At 42.4% G+C, this 20,315-nt stretch overlaps 1 protein-coding gene across 1 annotated transcript in view; it reads left to right on the forward strand.

Annotated features, from left to right (window-relative positions):
- SNTB1 (syntrophin beta 1) overlaps positions 1–20,315 on the forward strand; it is a 232,020-nt gene that overhangs the window by 192,200 nt on the left and 19,505 nt on the right. The window contains exon 4 of the mRNA XM_072733993.1: positions 7,102–7,241. Coding sequence (XP_072590094.1) covers positions 7,102–7,241 — 140 coding nt within the window. The remainder of the gene's footprint in view (positions 1–7,101; positions 7,242–20,315) is intronic.

Consider the following 20,315-nt stretch of genomic DNA (forward strand, 5'->3'; position numbering starts at 1 on the left):
AATAAAAAAAATTAAAAAAAAAAAAAGAAGACACATGGAAAGAAGTCCACATGACAATGGAAACAGATATGGGACCGACACAGCTCCAAAGAATGGTGGTGGCCACCAGAAGCTGGAAGAGGCAAGGACGGATTCTTCCCCAGAGCCTTTAGAGGGAGCATGGTCCTGCCGCCCCCTGAGGGGCTGTCTAAAACGCAAGCACCGAACTCCTGCTATGCTAACTTGTATGTTGACTCTAGCAAGAGTTCTACTTATGAACCCTGAATCTGGGGCTTTATTGTATATGGCTTAGAGGATTGCAGAGCCAGTTTCAGAATTTGGCAGGAGGGGACACATTTGAATTTGGGGACTGCTACTGGGAACGTTGGCGTATAAAAATGATACCGTCCCTAAATGTCCTGCAGTCAAACCACATTTCTCTCTCCTTATTTCCATTCTGCTTTCTCTAACCTTTTTTCAGCTTTGTCGTGATACCTATCAGACAAGCCGGATCATTCGGTCCACTCCCCGCCGTAAGCCACCCTTGAATTCACCATGTGATCCAGGTGTCAAACATTCTGGGAGTTGTGTGAAAGGAGAGACGTGAATCCAGTGGCAAGTCCAGTGGAGCTGAGGCTACACAGAGCCCTGTTTCTGAATTTGCTTGCTCATCCTCTTTCTCATTCTCCTCTGCCTTCTCTTCCTTTCCATCTGCTCTGCTCCAGGCATGGATGTCCCGCCCGGTGCCCGACCACTGGGTCCTGGGGTTGTTCGGGACCAGCTAGAGGAGGGCCGCAGGTGGTGACTTGTTAGCATGTTTCCCATGTCCCCGTGGCCACATTTAAGAACTTGTTCCTCTTCTTTTGGTGAAGTGGAGGGGATCTTTATCTGCCTCTCTGAGAGCTGGTGCAAGGATTAATTATCTAATGTTTGTAAAGCATTTGGAAGTTGATAATTGCTAATTATTATTACCATGGTATCTTGTCCTTTGTTCTAAATTCCTAGTAATCTGAAGTGAAAAGACTTAAATTAAAAAGTTGCCGAGATAGCCATGATCTCCCAAAGAAACATTGCGATTGACCTTCTTTCTCCGTGAACGTTATTTTTATTCTGCTGTTAGTCACTCTCCTCACAACCAGACCTTCCTCCCTGAGCAGGGTAGCTGGAAGCAAGTGTGTGTGAGGTGTATGGTGGGGATAGTTTAACATTTCCAGGATCTGCCATATGGGAAGTGCATTATATACGTTGTCTCATTTAATCCTCATAAAATATGCATACGAGGCCATTATCGGCATGTTACACATCAGTGAACAAGTGCTTACAGCAGTTAAGAAATCTGTTCAAGTCCCTCAGCTCAGAAGTGGCAAAGCCCGATTTCGAAGACACTGCTGTTTGGCTCCGAAGCCTCTGAGCTGCCCCTGCCACCCCGTGCTCCAGGAGAGGGTAGAAAAATAACCATTTTAGGAAGAGTTGGCACAAACAGAGAAAAAGAGATCCATATGCTGGGGTGGGGTGGGGGGTTTGCCCCATAAACAGAGTCCATGGAACAAAGAGGTATAAAGCAAGAGACCTAGTAGCTAAAGCAGTCCCAGCCTAGAAGCGGAGAATTTTAAACTGAAAAAGATGGTCTGGTTTTCAAGTTGGAAAGGCTGTTAGCAATAACTTTGTCCTAACCCGTTTTTTTTTTTAAGATTTATTTATTAATCTTAGAGAGGGGAGTGGGGAGGAGGTGCAGAGGGAGAGGGAGAGACAGGCTTAAGCAGACTCTGTGCTGAGCGTGGAGCCTGACCCGGGGCTTGATCTCACGACCCTGAGATCAAGACCCTGAAATCACTACCAGGGTGGAAACCAAGAGTCGGACACTTAACTGACTGTGCTAACCAGGCACCACTGTCCCATCCCGTTCTTAGACCCAGAAACGCAAGTAATTCTTGCTCAAGTTTACTCAGATCTTTTGTTTGATACACACTTATTCTTAACTTTGATGAGGTAATAAGAATATATAAAATCTTCTTTTAAATTGAAGTGTAGTCAACATACCATATTATATTTGTTTCAAATGTGTAACATAGTGATTGGAGAATTATATACATTATGAAATTATCACCATGGTAAGTGTCTTACTGTTGGTCACCATACAAAGTTATTACAACATTATTAGCTATATTCCCCGTGCTGTATTTTTCATCCCTATGACTTATTTATAACTGGAAGTTTTTACCTCTTACTTTTCTTTACCAGTTTCGCCCATTCTTGCATTCCCTCCCACCTGACAACCACCAGTTGGTTCTCTGTATTTGAGTCTGTCTCTGTGTTTTGCTTTGATACCACTTTGCTTGGTATTTTAGATTCCACATATAAGTGAAATCTTATGTTATTTGTCTTTCTTTGTCTGACTTATTTCATTTTGCATAATGCTCTTGAGGTCGATGCATGTTGTCACAAACAGCAAGATCTCACTCTTCTATATGGCTGAGTAATATTCCATTCTTCATATATATTTCCCCCATATCTTCTTGATCCATTTATCTGGCAATGGACTCAAAGATTGCTTCCATATCTTGGCTTTGTAAATAATACTGCAAAAAAACATAGGGATGCATATATCTTTTAGAATTAGAATAGCTACTATTTTTAAAGATTCGCTTGCTTACTGTATGCAAGACACTTTTCTAAGCCCTCTGTATGTATTAATTAATTTCATCATTGCGACTTTGCCTAGGCAACAGCGGTATTCTTTTTTTGGAAATACCTACAGCAAAGGTACTGAAAAGCTTTGGTAAAACTGTCTCTTTGAAACTAATCTGCCGATTCTAGGTATTTTAGAGAACACGAGGTCAGTAGTTTTCAAACTGTATCCCTGGGGTTGCTGGGAACCTCACTCAGAGGTGTGGCTGGCGATAAGATAAAGGCGTAAAGTCTTGGATCTCAAGCAGGCTGTAACCCCACACAGAGCCTTTTTCAATTGTTTTATATTTTGTTCTTTGACGTGTGATTTAATCTGATCAGAGTGTCCACTGAATTTTGAAAGTTTAAAAAATGGGGCACCTGGATGGCTCAGCTGTTGAGCGTCTGCCTTAGGCTCAGATCATGATCCTGGGGTCCTGGGGTCGAGTCCCGAATGGGGCTCCCTGCAGGGGGCCTGCTTCCCCCTCTGCCTATGTCTCTGCCTTTCTCTCTGTCTCGTGAATAAATAAATAAAATCTTTTTAAAAAAGTTTAAGAACTGCTGATGTAGATGACTTATGAGACCTGTCTGAAATAGAGGATTCAATGACTCTACTTCCCTCAGTTTTTTTTTTAATTGAAATAGAAGTGACATGTAACATTTTGTAAGTTTAAGCTATACCACATGTGGGTTTCATCCATTTGTTTCTACTTCCTTCAGTTGTTACCAGTAACTTCTTTCCAGTCTCTCAAATTCTTCTTGTCATTTTGTAAACCTTTTCTCTCATGCTCTACAGAAGTGACAGTAGGGGACAGGATTCCACTTCAACACAGTTGCCCATCAGAGTAATTTCAGAATTGTGAGTCTTTTTCCCTGTATATTCCCCTTCTCCTTCTTCATGAGAAACATGATCAATTCTTTAGAAACTGCCACAGCATTTGACAGCAGGAAACTAGGATTGAGATGGAAGTTGTCACCTCTTTTTCAGGAGTCACGTTTTAATAAAATAGAGATTCACCCCAGAATGGTTGCATTTATGCTGGAGAATCTTTGGGTGCCAGGAAATTTGGATTTGTAATGGAAGTTGTCACTGAACAGCAGCATAAATACACTAGCCCCCCTAAAAAAAAGTGTTCTGGAAAGGCTTTGCAGTGTGAAGCTCACGTGGCATGAAGTATGGTATTAAAAACCTGTTTTCAACATAACATTTTTCTCCTTGGAAAGTTGATTGTCCTCATGGGCAGATTTCTAGCTTCAAGCGTTCACATAGTATTAAAATGAAAGCTCTGCACCCAGAAACTGTGGAAAATGCCCACTGAGTATTCTCACAGCACAGTTAGCAAATCCACCAAACACTCTTTGATAAACGACAAGATGTTTTAGGGCTTTAGAATTACTGATACCCCTACATACTCTTCGACGTGTGGGTGAGTTTGTGATTCCACCCGTAGAAGGGTCCGCATTTTACTGTTGCCATTCACTGTTAAGGTTTATTTTGCAAACTTAATATTGTTTTTGAAGAATGATACTTAGTTATGTTCACATTTAAATGATGCTAGTCAAAGTTAATGGATCAGATCTGACTAGGTAAGTAAGATAGGCATTTTGGGAGGATCATTTGTAGCTTTTCGGTCCGATTTAATGAACTGGAAAAGTAATTTACTAAGTATAATGTAGATGCTGGGAGAAATTTATTTCAAACTCCCCAAACACTATGCTTTGAGACCATAGCTTGGTCACCTTGTAAGGTCCCGTATATTGCATTCTGTGACAATTCATTTTGATCTCTTAAAGATGCTGCTGTTCTGTTGGAAAAAGCAATAGGATAAAACTGGATTTTTAAAATGTGTATCAAATGCCTAATGGGAGAAACAAGTCAGGTAGTCATTCACATTCTAGTGTAAATAGCTTTACAGGGTTTTTTTCTTTCTAGAAAGGGAGGTGGGTTTTTTTTTTAAGATTTTATGTATTTATTTGAGAGAGGTGTGCGAAAGAGCACCAGCAGGGAGATGAGCAGAGAGAGAGGGAGAGGCAGGTTCCCCATGAGCAGAGAGACCGACATGAGGCTCCATCCCAGGACTCTGGGATCATGCCCTGAGCTGAAGGCAGACACTTAACCGACTGAGCCACCCAGGTGCCCCAAAAAGGGAGTTTTTGTCTGGAATTGTTGGAAGGAGCATGATCATGATGTAATGGATTCTTCCTGGGAGAACTTAGGGATGGATAGGAAAAGATGAGTTGAAATTGTTAGCACCAAAGGTATTCTTGGATTTCCTTATAATTTTTTCCTAGGAAAGTCAGTACTTTGTCATATTATTGCCATTTCCAAAGAATTCCTTTTGACAACTTTAGAAGCCAGTGAGACTGCTATGATTTTCCCACCCTGTGATTCACTAGGGTCTTACCATCTGGTAGGTATCATGCTAAGCACATTACATACACTGACTCAGTTTTATTTATTTATTTATTTATTTATTTATTTATTTATTTATTCATTCATTCATTTGTTTATTTTTTTAAAGTAGGCTCCTCACCCAACTTGGGGCTTAAACTTAGCACCCTGAGATTAAGAATCACATGCTCTACTGACTGAGCCAGCCAGGCACCCCGTGCACCGTCTCATTTAATCTCCACTCTGGCATTATGAGGTGAACCCTAGTTAACAGGCTCTAAATGGTGCTAATTCTCCGCTGTGATAAGCATTTTAAACATTTTAACTCAATCTTCACCATAATCCTCTGATATAGGTACTATTATTTCCCCATCTTACAGGTACAGAAACTGAGATACAAAGATTCGCTGACTTGGCTGAGAGCTCACAGCTAGTAAATTGAGGAGCTATGATTTATGTTCAGGCATTCTGGCTCCAGAGACAACACTGTTAACCACTGTTGTGTGTGATAGTATCCTTATCAGTGAGCAAATAGAAGGACAGAGAATAATAACTCTCCCAGAGTCACATGGGCAATAAATAGTGGAGCGGAGACTCAGGTTCAGGCAGCCCATAAAACTGCATAACCTACAAAGCTCACCCCCCTTCCACAGCCCTGCACATCTTCTCTACTTTGATCATTCAGTCTTTTTTTTTTTTAATTTTTTTTTTATTATTTATTTATGATAGTCATACAGAGAGAGAGAGAGAGAGAGAGAGGCAGAGACACAGGCAGAGGGAGAAGCAGGCTCCATGCACCGGGAGCCTGACGTGGGATTCGATCCCGGGTCTCCAGGATCGCGCCCTGGGCCAAAGGCAGGCGCCAAACCGCTGTGCCACCCAGGGATCCCGATCATTCAGTCTTAAAGCCACTTCAATATAGATGTCAGTGTTGACACTTAAGAAAAGAAATGATAAGAATAGAAAGGGAAGAAATGAATTTTATCATTTATTCAACTTATTGCCTAGTTGAATTTTGAATAGATTTTGGATTGTGGTTTGAATCTTCACTAAATTTCCAGCATCAGAGACAACCTTAACCTCATCTACACCAGTGATTCTTAGTCCTTAACGAATGTATGGGTCACCCGAAGACCTTGCTAAAATGCAGATTTTAATTCAATAGGTCTAGGATGAACTTGAGACTCTGTATTTCTAGCAGGCTCCCATGTGATGCTGACGCTCCTGGAACGTGATCTGTGCTTTGAGTAGCAAGGTTAGCACATGGAAGGTTTTGTTTTTGTTTTGTTTTGAGCATAAACTGAGCATAAAGATTTATCCTAGGGCCTAGAGTTCAAATTGGACAGAGGGAATTTTCAGAGATGGAAAAATGAGCATGTACAGAGTTGAGATGATCAACACTGGGCAGAGGGAGGAGTGGCTCATGAGTGGCTCACTAAGACCTGAGCTACCCAACTTCCAGGATTGGAAGGGACTTCCAAACATCCAACTTGATGTTGGAATCCTCTCATATATCTGCCAGGTCATTTCACCTCTAGAGTTAAGGAATTTTCTGTGCTGAATGGAACTAGGAGAATTTAAAGATGGTGCCCAAGTCACAGAAACAGTCTAACTGAAAGGCTGTGATGTCCCCTACTTCTCCAGACAGACATGTGCCCCCATAATACATTCCCAGAGCCTTTGGATGTTTCTTCAAAAGCTTTCAAACCTTCCCATTTCATAATAAAAACAATGTACTCTACCAGAGAACCATCTGGGATTGCTTCTTCCCCCGAGCATCTGCATCCCACTCTGAAATAATGATCTCAGTGCTGACTGGCAGGTGAGAAGCAGTGACAGCTGTTTGGCAGCTGGGCTGCTTCTTGGCTGTACTGATACCTGCTGGGGCCCTTGAGAAAAATCAAGAATCCTGCGACCATGAATGGTTTCTTCTCATTTTGATTTCACAACCTGAACCCAAGACTCCTGTTGTCGGGTCTTCTGATTGGAGGGATGCCAGCTTCTCCTTTCCAGCCACTCTTCCTTCGGGCTGTGACGTGACAGTGCTGTGTTTTCTGTTTCAGGTGCCTGGGGAGAGCGAGAAGCAGTGGAAGCCAGCACTCGTTGTACTGACTGAGAAGGACCTTTTAATCTATGACAGCATGCCCCGGAGGAAGGAAGCCTGGTTCAGCCCAGTTCACACATATCCTCTTCTTGCCACCAGGTAGCCATGGCCCTGTGTTTGAGTGTGATATCTTTTTTTTTTTAAGATTTATTTATTTATTCATGAGAAACAGAGAGGAAAGAGAGAGGGGCAGAGACACAGGCAGAGGGAGAAGCAGGCTCCATGCAGGGAGCCCGACCTGGGACTTGATCCTGGGTCTCCAGGATCATGCCCTGGGCCGAAGGTGGCGCTAAACCGCTGAGCCACCTGGGCTGTGCGAGTGTGATGTCTTTGCGTTTTGAGATTGTTCTGGTCAATTATAATTATTTCAGTGCATTATATTCCTGCTTACTATTGCATCAGGAGCTGAGAGCTCTCCAGCAGATAGCCACACATCTTTATCCAGAGAGATTAATGATCATCTATAGCCAAGCGCAGGGCAATGCAGAGACAAAAACAAACTGCGTATCCATCCTGAAGGAACAGTGACATCTGTGAGATGGTCACCTGCCTGGGTCTCCACTCCATTTCCTTTGAGACCAACTATGCGCATGTGTTTATGGTCTTGAAATTCAGGTAGGATTATCAGGCAAGAGTCTTCACTTTTGGCACAGAGATTGTCATACGGGCGTGTACTCGTGTGCTTTGTAATGTTTGCTCAGCACGAGAGACCCCATAGAAAGTTCTTTCTCAATTGTATGGTGCTTCCTATGGAAGTGGGGCTGCCAGAGTCTATCTGTTTCTTAGGGCCTTCAGTGTCCCTTATTGTTCATGTGACATATGTTATCTTAATGCATCATGTGCTTAAGATAACAGCACATGCTTAAGACCCCTTTTCAGAGGTCTCTATCCTGAACACAAAAGCTCATTAAACCTGAGTCTTGCCTTCAAGTAGTTAGCAACTCCCAGACCTGGCTTCTGTTGCTGGCTCTTCCTGTATGTGCTTTACGATGATGGACGCAGCTTTCATTACTCCTAGAGGGTAGGCATGCTAACATTATGTTTCTGGCCTCCCTGGAATGATGCTTGGCAATATTGGGCCCCAATGTCTGTAGGATGAATTCCTGAACAACATGGGACACACTCTGGAATGAGTTTGGTCCCACAGACAGAGAGCAGAGTGGACTGAGGTTTTGGGGCATCTGTCCTGAGTGAGAGAGAGATGGAGACAAGATGGGTTCTCTATTCTGGAGGGACTAAGATGCCACACAGGATATAGCTGAGGCTCAGGTGCAGAGAAGAGAATGAGACCTGGAAGCAGAACAAGAGGGGACATGAGATTAAAATAGCAATGGTGTATGGAGCTGAAACTCCTTTAAAACCCCTCTTCCTTTCACTTATGGTGATGATGGAGAACAGCAAGGGTGACCTGAAGATGGCAATTATTGGCCTCAGGGTGAATAGAGGAGGAGGCCTTCAGGGGCCAGGGACCAAGCCTAGATCACGTAGATATTAATAAATAAAATAAAATACAACAGTAATTTAAGTTTTGGGTATCCTAAGCCTCAAAGCCTTTGACAGGTAGCCATGAAAGCACTATTGATGTTTACAATAAAATCTCAATAATCAGAATCCAAACATCCTACAGTGGAGCTTCAGGCTGTGTTTTAGGTTCCATTCAGATTCAGCCCAACCGCCATCACGTTCCACAGTCTCATCCACAGTCCTCACCCACGGGCACTGATATGCAGATTCTGAGACATTCTCACAACTGGACCCAAAGAAAGATTAGACGATGGTCACTGTCTTCCAGGTACTAAGAAGAGAAATTGGACTCATGCCTCTTAGACTGATTTTCAGCCTCACACGTCTAAGTACAGTAAAGTTCCTAGGTAACTCTAGGGCAACTTGAAAATAAAACTTACCCTAACGCATAGATAGCTTTTTTTCCTCATAGTTTCTGAGCATCCAGACATGGGGGCTGCCTTTTTATTCATGCACCCATGCATTCAGGATTTGAAAAATTCAGTTCTTCAGGCTACATACACTAGCCACGTTTCAGGTACTCAGTAGCTGTGACTATTGGCTACTACTTTGGACAATACAGATCAAGAACATATTCATCATCACGGAAAGTTCTATTGGACAGCACTACCCTAGGGCGTATTTGACTAGCTCAGAATCAGCAGCGTGTCAAAAGCTCAAGCTGCCTGATGGGAGGTTGTGTCGCAGGCTCTTCAGGCCATCTACACAAGCAGGCACCAGTGGCTCACGGGGATGGGTGCACAGGACAACAAATGGCATCTGAGTAGGTCTGGGTGGGGTACCAAAAGGCATCTGTTACAGGCTCACATGCCAGGTCTGGACCGTGAGCAAAGCACACGAGTAACCTAAACCCATGAGCCTGCATCTGCTATGGAAGTAAAAATGGAAACCCCTTCAGTGTGAACTGTGCTTAGTTAGAACAGAATATGCATCATGAAAAACCAGTGCCTTCTGTCTCTATGTAAAGGAGATGCAGTGATGATCCTTGACATCCCAATTTACCACCTCTTTTCCAAATTACCCAGCCTCACCGTTGAACTGCAAAATCAACGTGTTACTGTATGTGTATGTTAGTCCTATGAGCAGTGATAAAATTCGGCTCATAATCATGACCCTGATCTCCAGCCGGTAACCGGTGAGGCAGAGGATGTCCACGATATGGAGGCAACACTGGCTGTTTGTGCCTATTTCGTCCCCTTGAGCTAGTACATATCTTGTCACCTGTTCCTGAGCAGCAGCCTGGAAATGTGAGAGCTGGAGTTTCCATCTTAGTTTTCCTCCTGCCAGAAGAGTGCTTACCCCGAGCTAATCACTGCGCCTCCCTTTCAGAGTCCTCATCTGTTAGATGCATCGGTGAAATGCTGCTGTCTCTCCAAAGCCTCGCTTTGGAGATATACTTTGGGGAAATAGGTTTCTAACTGACCCTTTGGGTTGTGCAGCAGCCACCATGGCTTCCATGCATTGGCCATGGTCCTCTTCCCTCCACCATCCTGTAGACATGCCTAGAGAAAGACTGTTGGAAAGCCAACAAAAAATGAGGAAAACAACCCTCGCCTTTGCCGGAATCCCATAATCACACTGGGAGGACACAGTCCTTGTGTGGCTCCAGGCTATGGACTGGGTTCAGGGCGGCTGAAGATAGAAACTCTTCTGTCCCTGCAGACAAAGCTGGCTGTTTGAGATGGGAGGCTAGGCTGAAGCTGTTTGCTTCTGGCAGAAAACTCGCTGCCAGGAGTAGTAGAGGTCAAAGGAAAACTCTGGATCCTTCCATTACAGAAGTTACCCCAGTACTTCCAAGGGCTGCTTCCCCAGCCACTTATTTAAGTTCATCAAGTGACTCATTTATTTCTCCTGTGTTCTATATGGTCACATATGGCAGTGTGTCCTGCGTGTATGAGTATTTAGGCACATAGCTTATCTAGAAGCATTATAAGTCTTTGAGTGGGTTTTTCTAAAGAAGGGGACTCATGACTTTTTAAAACTGATTTTTAAATAAAATTTTATTTTATTTAATTTATATTCAATTAATTTACATATAGTGTATTATTAATTTCAGAGGCAGAGTTCAGTGACTCATCAGTTGTATATAACACCCAGTGCTCATTACATCACGTGCCCTCCTTAATGCCCATCACCCAGGTACCCCATCCCCCCACCTACCTCCCCTCCAGCAACTCTCAATTTCTTTCCTAAAGTTCAGAGCCTCTAATGGTTTGTCTCCCTCTCTGATTTTGTCTTGTTTTATTATTCCCTCCCTTCTTCTGCGCACTTCTGTTTGGTTTCTTAAATTCCACATATGAGTGAGATCATATGATAATTGTCTTTGATTGACTTATTTCGCTTAGCATAATACTCTTTAGTTCCAACCATGCCCTTGCAAATGACAAGATTTCATTTTTTGATTGCTGAATAATATTCATTTGTATATATAGACCACATCTTCTTTATCCATTTATCTGGCAATGGACATCTGGGCTCTTTCTGTAGTTTGGCTATTGTGGACATTGCTGCTTTCAACATTGGGATGCAGGTGCCCCTTTGGATCATTACATTTGTATCTTTGTACTAGGTAAATACCTAGTAGTGCAATTGCTAGATTGTGGGGTAGCTCTATTTTTAAGTTTTTGCAAAACCTTCATACTGTTTTCCAGAGTGGTTGCGCCAGCTTGCACTCCCACCAACAGTGTAAGAGCGTTCCCCTTTCTCTGCATCCTCACCAACATTTGAGTTTCATGACTGTTAATTTTAGCTCTGATTGGTGTGAGGTGGTATCTCGTTGTGATTTTTATTTTTATTTTCCTGTTGCTGAATGATGTTGAGCATTTTTTCATGTGTCTCTTGGCCATTTGTATGTCTTCTTTGGAGAAATGTCTGTCCATGTCTTCTGCCCATTTCTTGACTGGATTATTTGTTCTTTGGGTGTTGAGTTTAATAAGTTATTTATTGATTTTGAACACTAGTCCTTTATCCTATAAAATCAACGTAAAATCAAATATCTTCTCCATTCTGTAGGTTGCCTTTTGGTTTTGTCAACTGTTTCCTTTGCTGTCCAAAAGCTTTTCATCCTGATAGCTCATTTTTGCCTTTGTTTCCCATGCCTTTGGGGATGTGTCTAGCAATAAGTTGCTGCAGCCAAGGTCACAGAGATTGTTGCCTGTGTTATCCTCTAGGATTTTGATGAATTCCTGTCTCACATTTAGGTCTTTCATCCATTTTGAGTGTATTTTTGTGTATGGCATAAGGAAATGATCCAGTTTCATTCTTCTGCATGTGGCTGTCCAGTTTTCCCAACACCATTTGTTAAAGAGACTGTCTTTTTTCCATTGGATAGTCTTTTCTGATTTGTCAAAGATTAGTTGACCATAGGGTTGAGGGTCCATTTCTGGGTTCTCTTCTCTGTTCTCTCTACGTATGTGTCTATTTTTTGTGCCAGTATGATACTGTCTTGATGATTGTAGCTTTGTAATATGGCTTGAAGTTTGGAATTGTGATGCTTCCAGCTTTGGTTTTCTTTTTCAGCATTATTTTGGCTATTCATGATCTTTATCTATTCATAAAAGTTCCATACAAATTTTAGGGTTGTTAGTTCCAACTCTGTGAAAAATCTTTCTTCCCTGTGGTTCTTCAGAAGCACTGTTTTGCCTTATGTTGTAGTGTCCACCAGTGAATTAATTCAAAGGCTGTCCTGGATCTAGTGCTCACAGAGTCATCAGAAGCCCCTAAAATGTGTTGTATGGTTGCCCTGCTTTTTCACTTAACATGATCTTAGAATTTTCCTGTGATATTTTGTGCTCTACCTTCACTTTATTTCACTGTGTAGCATTCCATTACATGGATGCTCCAGGGCACAGATTCTGGAAACTTACAGCGTGGCTCCAAATCCCAGCTGCTTACCAAGTTTTGGAAATTTTGGCAAATTTTGTAATCTCTTATTACCTCATGTCCCTCATCTGTAACGGGCATAATATTTGTACCTACCTGATAAGGTTGTTAAAAGGTTACATTTGGTAATGTAAAGTGCTTAGGATAGTGTTTGACATGTGGTAAGTGCTAAATACATTTAGTATTAGTACTTTTATTTTTTAACCTTTTCTCTATCTGGGGATTTGATAGTTCATTGGCCACATTTTAAAAACAACTTCATCACACTGAAAACTTGTGAACAACTGAAATCCACAGGTTGTCATTGTAGCACCTTGTGAGAAATCTTTTAAAGGTGATCTTGTCAGCAAAAAAATAATAATAATAAAAATAAAGATAGATCAACAAACAGAAAGCCTGAAAAACATCTCCTTAAAAAATAAAAATAACTTTCTTTACTGGTGGAGAGGAATGATCACAGTATTGGATTTGACAACCCGGGTTCATATTCCAGCTTTGCCCAGGCAAGCCCCAGTTTACAGGCTGTGTGACCTTGAGCAAATCATGTCACTTCTCTGATCCTGTTTCTTCACCTGAAAACTAGGATCATAATGTCTGTGACAGAGTGATTATGAAAATGCCAGGATGATGACTGTGCCTGTCAGCTCAGGCTGCCACACCAAAATACCGTAGCCTGGATAGCTGAAGCAACAGATAATTATTTTCTCACAATTCTGGAGGTTGAGAAGTCTAAGACTCCTGTACCAGTGTGGTTGGTTTCTGGTGAGAGCCCTCTTCTTGGTTTGTAGGTGGCCACCATCTTGCTGTGTGCTTATATGACTTCTTCTTTATATGTGTATGGGGAGGGAGAACACTGGAGCTCTCTGGTGGTCTCTTCTTATAAGGACACTAAACCCACCAGAGCAGGGCCACACCCTTATGAACTCATTTAACCGTAATGACCACCTTGTTGGCTCTGTTTCTAAATATCGACCCTTTCAGGGTTAGGCCCTCAACATGTGAACTGATGGGGTGACAGTGGGACAGGATTCAGTCCATGGCCATGACAGAAGTACAGCCTTATTTAGTATCACAACTGGCACACAGCAAGTCTGGGCAGCTGCCAATCCTGTTCCCTTCGCCTTAGCAGTGCTGGGCAGCATTGTTCAGGATGTCAGAGACAGGCTTTTCTCTTGCCCAAGAACAGGCAGGGACCAGAGCCAGTAGGAAACAGGTTCTTCTAAAATCAAGTTACTTGCCCAGACAGTTGACTTGTTGATTTGTTTAGTTTTGGTTTGTTGTTTGTTGTTTTTGTTTTTGTCTTTGTTTTGTAGTCTCAGGCACACCTAATTTGTATTTTTTTTTTTTTGAAGATGAAGATTTGATTGTGTTTCAAAGCAGTGACACTAGAAATGTTCACAGCGTGTTCTTGATGTTGACCACCAAGCAGAGAAGTGTATGAGCCGTCGCCTCTCCCACTGACAAGCATCGATGGTGCCTCTGTGCATCAAGGGCACAATTTATAGCAGTGCATTTGAGAAGTTTTCCAACATGTGATTTTAGCTATTCTCATCCCTCAGCTTTTATGAGTCTTTGGGAAAACGTTTTTTGTTTTTTTGGTTTTGTTTTGCTTAGCCAAAGCTTATTTGATGTTGCTGACCACTTAAAAAAAAAAAAGGTACATATACTCTTGCCCACATGGAAGAAGTGGGTTGGGTTGTTTTGTTTTTGTCTTTGTTACCGTCGTTATAATTGGTAAGTGAGATTGGCCTACAGAGAGTGAGGGTTGAGGTTGCGGTATGTCTGAGATTCTAGAGGAGATTTTACACAGAAATTCTGCATGCCCATTCCCAGTGGTTGGCAAAAGACTGGGAAGCACAGAGCTTGCAGAAGGAGTGATGCTGCCCTGAGCCCAGTTCTCCCCACTGTGGGCCCGAGAGAAGGGATAGGGTAGCTAGAGAAGAGGAACTGATGAATGTGCAGGTCACTCCTTTGATTCCACATGGGAGCCAAAGACACTGGCATTTCTATTAAACATGTTGGGTAATCTTTGGTGCCTAAGGAACTAACCTGTTTCTACGTGCTAAAAGTAGTTGCTGCCTCAGGCCAGCCTCAGAAATTTTAGGAATGCTTTCCACTGGGGAAGTTGGGCCGTTTGTGTGTGTCAAACATTAAATTACAATCAGTTTGTGGTTTGCACACTCAGCCCAGTAAGTCTCTTTTCTCTTAGGGAATGTGAGTCTGTGCCATGGCATTCCCAAGGGAAGCATGAGAGGCTCTGCAAGCCCATGGATCCACACTCTATCAAACTGAAAAGTTCAGGGTTTGTCTTCACATCCTTCCATCCTGTTTGGGCTCTATGTACATAGAGTTTACACTAACTGCTGGTCCCCTCTCCTCCCTCCTATTAATCCAGCAGCTCCTTAGCGTCAGGTGGGAGATGAGCAGGGGAGATGAGCAGGGAGACTGGAACCCCCCAGCTCACACCAGAGGAGCTCCACGGTCTTTGGAGTCAGTCACACTGGGAGTTGGATCCTGAGACCTTGACTTGCAATGCAGTTGTGGGAAAATATCAGTTCCTCTGAATCCAAGCCTCCTCATCTTTATGAAGGGCAAGAGTTTCTTCTGCTTTGTATGGTTATTGGTGGGACCCATTGAGACAGTACATGTAAGTGTTTAGCATATGCCTGAGACATGATAAGTGGTTGATAGATGTGAGCAATTATTAAGATTGGGAAAAATAATTGAAATTAATGTATGAATAATAAGTTTGATCCCACATATAATACTGTATTTATCATGGATTTGTAGTGCCTTAAACCAAAGTCATTGAGATATAAGGACAGGGCGAAGGAAGAGTTTGTTGATTTGTTGGTAGAGAGAGGGACGTGGGGAGACTGAAACCTCTCAGCTCACACTAGAAAGCCAGCTCTTAATGACACTTGTAAGAACGCTGCAGGTAGGTGGCCTACTGATGACTTCTTCTTTGGAGCAGGGATGTCCAGTTCAATTTAAGAAATGTTTAACAGTCTCCTGTTAGAGGCCAGCATTGTACCAAGGGCTGATGTTAGGGGGATTTTTTAAAAAATGCAAAACGGGAGGGGTAAAAGCCAAGTGTTACAAAAGCTAATTGCTCGGGTTATTCACTCATGGTTTCATTTTCCCAGTAAAAGAATACAGATTTTATTTGTCATTACCTTCCATGAAGAGGTTCTTGAAGATCTTTTTATAATCTATATTCTATACTCATTGCGATATATGTTGAACTAATTAAAACATGGATGGGATAATGGAATATGGAAGAGATAACCAGGAAAAACTCAGAGTATATCTAAAAATTAAAATTCTAAGATTGCTAAATGATAAAAAAGACTTAAAAGGAAAACTTCCCAACACATTGGACTGTCACGATGTGAGAATATCCTTCAGATCGTAGGCCTTGTTCATCTCTAGACATGGTAAGTGTGTGGGTGTCTGGGTGAATTAAATCCTTGGGTGACCTGAAGAGCTCATTATTCCCTCTCGTTATAAGAGGGAACAATTTCTGCCTATAGTTGACAAGCTGGAGTTTGGCCCTTTTTCCTGGCATAATGGAGAGAGTATAAACTTTGTAGTCAGGAGGACTTGGGTTCAAGTTCTGGACACTCGCCTTGTGATCCTGGGCAGCTACTTTACCACACAGAACCATGGATTCCTTTACCTTGTTGGTAAAGTGGAGCATGTAAATACCACTTCCAAGACCTCATGGAGACTAAGTGCAGCCTTTCACACAGTAGGCATCTGCTTTCCTCTCTCCACTTCTGATGACAGCTGGCTGTGAGAGGTCACGAGACCACGGAGAATATACGTCCCTGTCTCTGGAGGTCCACCTGGATTAATTCCACTAAATAGTAAAAAATTGGCCCTTTTGTTGCTCCTTCTCCTGTATTACATCGGTCTTTGCTTCAAGACAGTATCCCTCAATAATATCTTTTCTAGAGATGGGACCTTGCCTGACCTTTCAGCACCATGTTCAGATGAAAGAAGTTTAGAAGGTTTAGAAACGAGGCAATTGTTCAGCTCTTCTTGGCTGAGGGGCAGCTTGCTGGTTCCTGAGCAGCCCTCTTCTCTGACAGTTTGGGGCTTATTAGTGACTTTCCTCCTCACTTCTTTCCTAGACAACCGGTTGACAGCTGGGCTCCATTAGGGTGGCCAGTGGATAAAAGTTATTAAAGGACACCTGAATCATTTAAAGGATCTGACCAGTTGTTTTGCTTTCTTGTTTTTTGGGGGCTTACACTGTGGCATGTACTGGGAGATGGCTAATTTCAGCAATTAAGTTAAATGAGAATGTAATATTGCTTAGCAACCCAGTTACCTAATATGTAGTTTTACTAATTTCGCTGAACCTGTGTGCTGTAACTTCTTTTATTTTAATTAAGGATATTAATAATAATGTTTTTGTATGGAACATTTTATGCAACATCCTCTAACACCTATCCAGAATTAAATTAGTGCATAATCTACCTTTGTGAGACAGGTTTTTTGTTATGTTTTTTTCGAAACCAAGCAGGCAGAGGGGGGCATATCTGAGGATCTAGAAACTGTATGCCGTCTAGCACCTCAGTTATTGGTGGACATGCATTTTGCCTGGCCTCCTGAGGGAATGAAGGCATTTCTTACTGCCAACCTCCCCCAGGTATCAAACAAAGAATTTGATCTGCAAGTGGGCTTATCCCACTGCCACGCTGAGCCTTGTGGAATCCACCTTGTGAGCCACTTTGGACAGTTGAAGTAATTTAAAAATATTTCACCCTTTCTTTTTACCCAGGTTAGGGACCCATTTACATGCAGTTCTTTAAATGTACGTACCATGGATCCATGCTGGCCAGGAATGTGAAATCTTAATGATTCACTTTTTTTTTTTAAATAAAATGGCACCTTCTACTCCCAGACCCCCTCCCCCCAAAAAAAGGCAACTCTGACTCCCTAAAGGACCAAGTCACTACTGAAAACACTAGTTGCTAAAGATGGATTTGAAGGAAGAAACAGGCAATGGATGTTAGGCTAATCCCATAGAACATCTCACCCCAATTACCTTTCAAGATCACTTTTGGCCAGGGTTGAATTAATCTGGAAATGAGCATCTGATGGATATAAACCCGGGTTCTTTGGATCTAGCATTAGCTGTGGTTTCATGGATGGAAGACCGAGGGTAAGAGAGAAGTCACGGTATCTCACAGGCGTCCTGAATCACAAACTTCTTGGAAAAGAGTCCTCCTTGTATTGTAGCTATACATTCAGTCATTGATGTAACAAATATTTACTGAGTGCTTGCCATGTGCCTGGAACTGTTCTAGGTTGTGTACATACAGCAGAGAACAATCGAATGAAAAATCCTGCCCTGATCGAACTAATGATACCAGTTGCTCTTCCTGTATATTCTGTTCCAGGTGCTGTTCCATACAGTACTCACACAACTCATTTCATCCTTATCAACAACACAATGAAGTAGGCATACTGCTCTCCCCAGTTTGCATTTGAGGGATCTGAGGCAGGGAGGGCTTAGGTAACTTGCCAAGGTCACACAGTTGGCAGATGGCCGAGTTGGGCTGCCTGACTCTGCTCTGTCCCCTCACACCCAGGGGTTCATTCTCCTGCCCCACACATGTTATATAGGCCTTTCATTTGTTCACTTACTCATGCTCCCAAATAGTAGGAAATGTAAAATCTTGCTGGAATTCTTGACTTTGCTTCTAACCGTGGGAATACGTATTTGAACTCTGTAACCAGGGAGCCAAGCATGTCCTTGGGCTTCTCACACCGTTTCAGATAACGCTCAGAAACTGGGTGTGAATTGTAGCTTGAAAGCTTGTCCCAGGGTGCCAGTATTTTCTTCCGACCGGATAAGAAAGTTATCTTCTCTTGGGAGATAGCATTTTCTTGGTTGCTGTAGCCTCGTCCCTGTTGCAGATATGAGACAGATGGTCATATTTTTAAGACTACATAAATAGCTTAAAATGTAAAATAATTGAAACATAAATAATAGCTATTTCAGAGTCCCCCTTGAGACTGCAGATCAGAAAAGATCTTTGGGAAGAATCTTGGGAGGAATGTCAAAATGCTGTTCCTGGCAGACACATTCTGGATGACGCCCTACCTTTCTATTTTTTTTTTTTTTCGCCCTACCTTTCTAAATATGCATTTTCTAAATCTTAAAGTCCAGCTGACATTTACCTGCTACTTAAAGTGTCCAGAATCTGGCTACGGTGATGTGTTCCCAAATATGGTCTGCAAATGAAGAGCTCATGAGGGGGCCTTTTCATTGCCCCATGTTTCGTAGCATTTCAGAATAGGCCAAGGATATGTGTGTGTGTGTGTGTGTGTGTGTGTGTGTACTTTCCTTTGCAAAATTGAACTCAGATTTTTTAAAATTTTATTTAATTTTATTTAATTTTATTTGTTTTAAACTCATATTTTTAAAACATTTTGGAAAACTTGTATTTGTGTAGTTATTCGGCCAGCATGCATTGAACACATAACGTGTGTTGAGTTGAATGCTAGACGCCACCAAATCAATGAGAGACGCAACAAGTCCTCCCCTGGAGAACATCAGGCTCTAGAGAGGAAGATGGGGTGGTGATCTTCAGTGCTGTGTGGGAATCCAGAGAAGGGGTGCCTCCCTCGAGGAGATCGTGCTATACTTGGTCTTGAGCTCCAGCCGATTGCTGTGCCACCAACAGCCAATGTTTCTTTCCCTCCATGTATTTTTACCCTGGAGCTGTCGACTTTGATCCACGAGCAACAAACCTTACAGAGTGGCCTCCATGAACACTTCCTGACCACCATCGTAAGCAGTCTCAGCCCCACTGGAAGAGATCCTGCCTCACCTTAGATCCTCAGAAGCAAATCTTCTGCTCCAAATGTGATTCTTCCTAGATGGGCCAGGGTTCAGGGACAGTTTTGACCAACCGTCAAGGTTGATTTTTCAAGGCCAGAATGCCCTCTACAGTCCCCTGGAAGTCACTGCCCAGCCTATGCTTGAGCACCTCCCCAGTCACTGGGGACATTTATGGTGGCCTCCTCCCCCCTCCCATTCCTCACACACTGTCTTCTCTTTTCCAGACTGATTATCTCCAAGGATGTCCTTTCTGAAGCAGTTTTTGTACTTTGCTGTTTGGATCATTGTCTTCTAATATCATGATACTTGTATGGAGCTGTATTTTAGCATCACTGGTTTCCTTTGAAATTCTATTTACCTTATAATTTGTACACATCATTCAGATAAAGGGTCCACAGCCTCCATGACACTGCCTAATGGATGCAGGGTACAGAAAGATGAAGAAGTCCTTTCCTAAAGTTTGGTGTCTAAAACCAAATGCTGTGTTTTAGGTGTGGTTTGATCAGTACAGGGCGACAGAGGACCATCACCTACTCTCATTCCATTAATTCATCTTAAATTCACATTAGTGCTGTTGGTTGCTCTAAGTGGAGCCAGCCATCAACTAATTTCCAGTGGTGCCTCTACACCGAGTCTCCCCCATTCTAATTTTGTTGTTGTTGTTTGTTTTGGGCTCCAACTGCAGTGCTTGGTAATCTTATGTCTTGATTCTGTATTTCTTTTTACCGGTTTTGGGTCATCTGCTGATTTGATGTCAATGTCCTCTACAACTTCAGACAAGTCACTGATGAAAGTGTTCAACAGGGCAGGTCGGAGGCCTCTGCTTCCATTCCTAATTAAATTGATTCATCATGGCTCTGACCACTTCACATAGGACTCATCTAACTGATAAGCTTTGTATCCAACAC

Source organism: Vulpes vulpes, chromosome 13 (assembly GCF_048418805.1).
Source record: "Vulpes vulpes isolate BD-2025 chromosome 13, VulVul3, whole genome shotgun sequence".
In the NCBI taxonomy this organism is placed as follows: Eukaryota; Metazoa; Chordata; class Mammalia; order Carnivora; family Canidae; genus Vulpes; species Vulpes vulpes.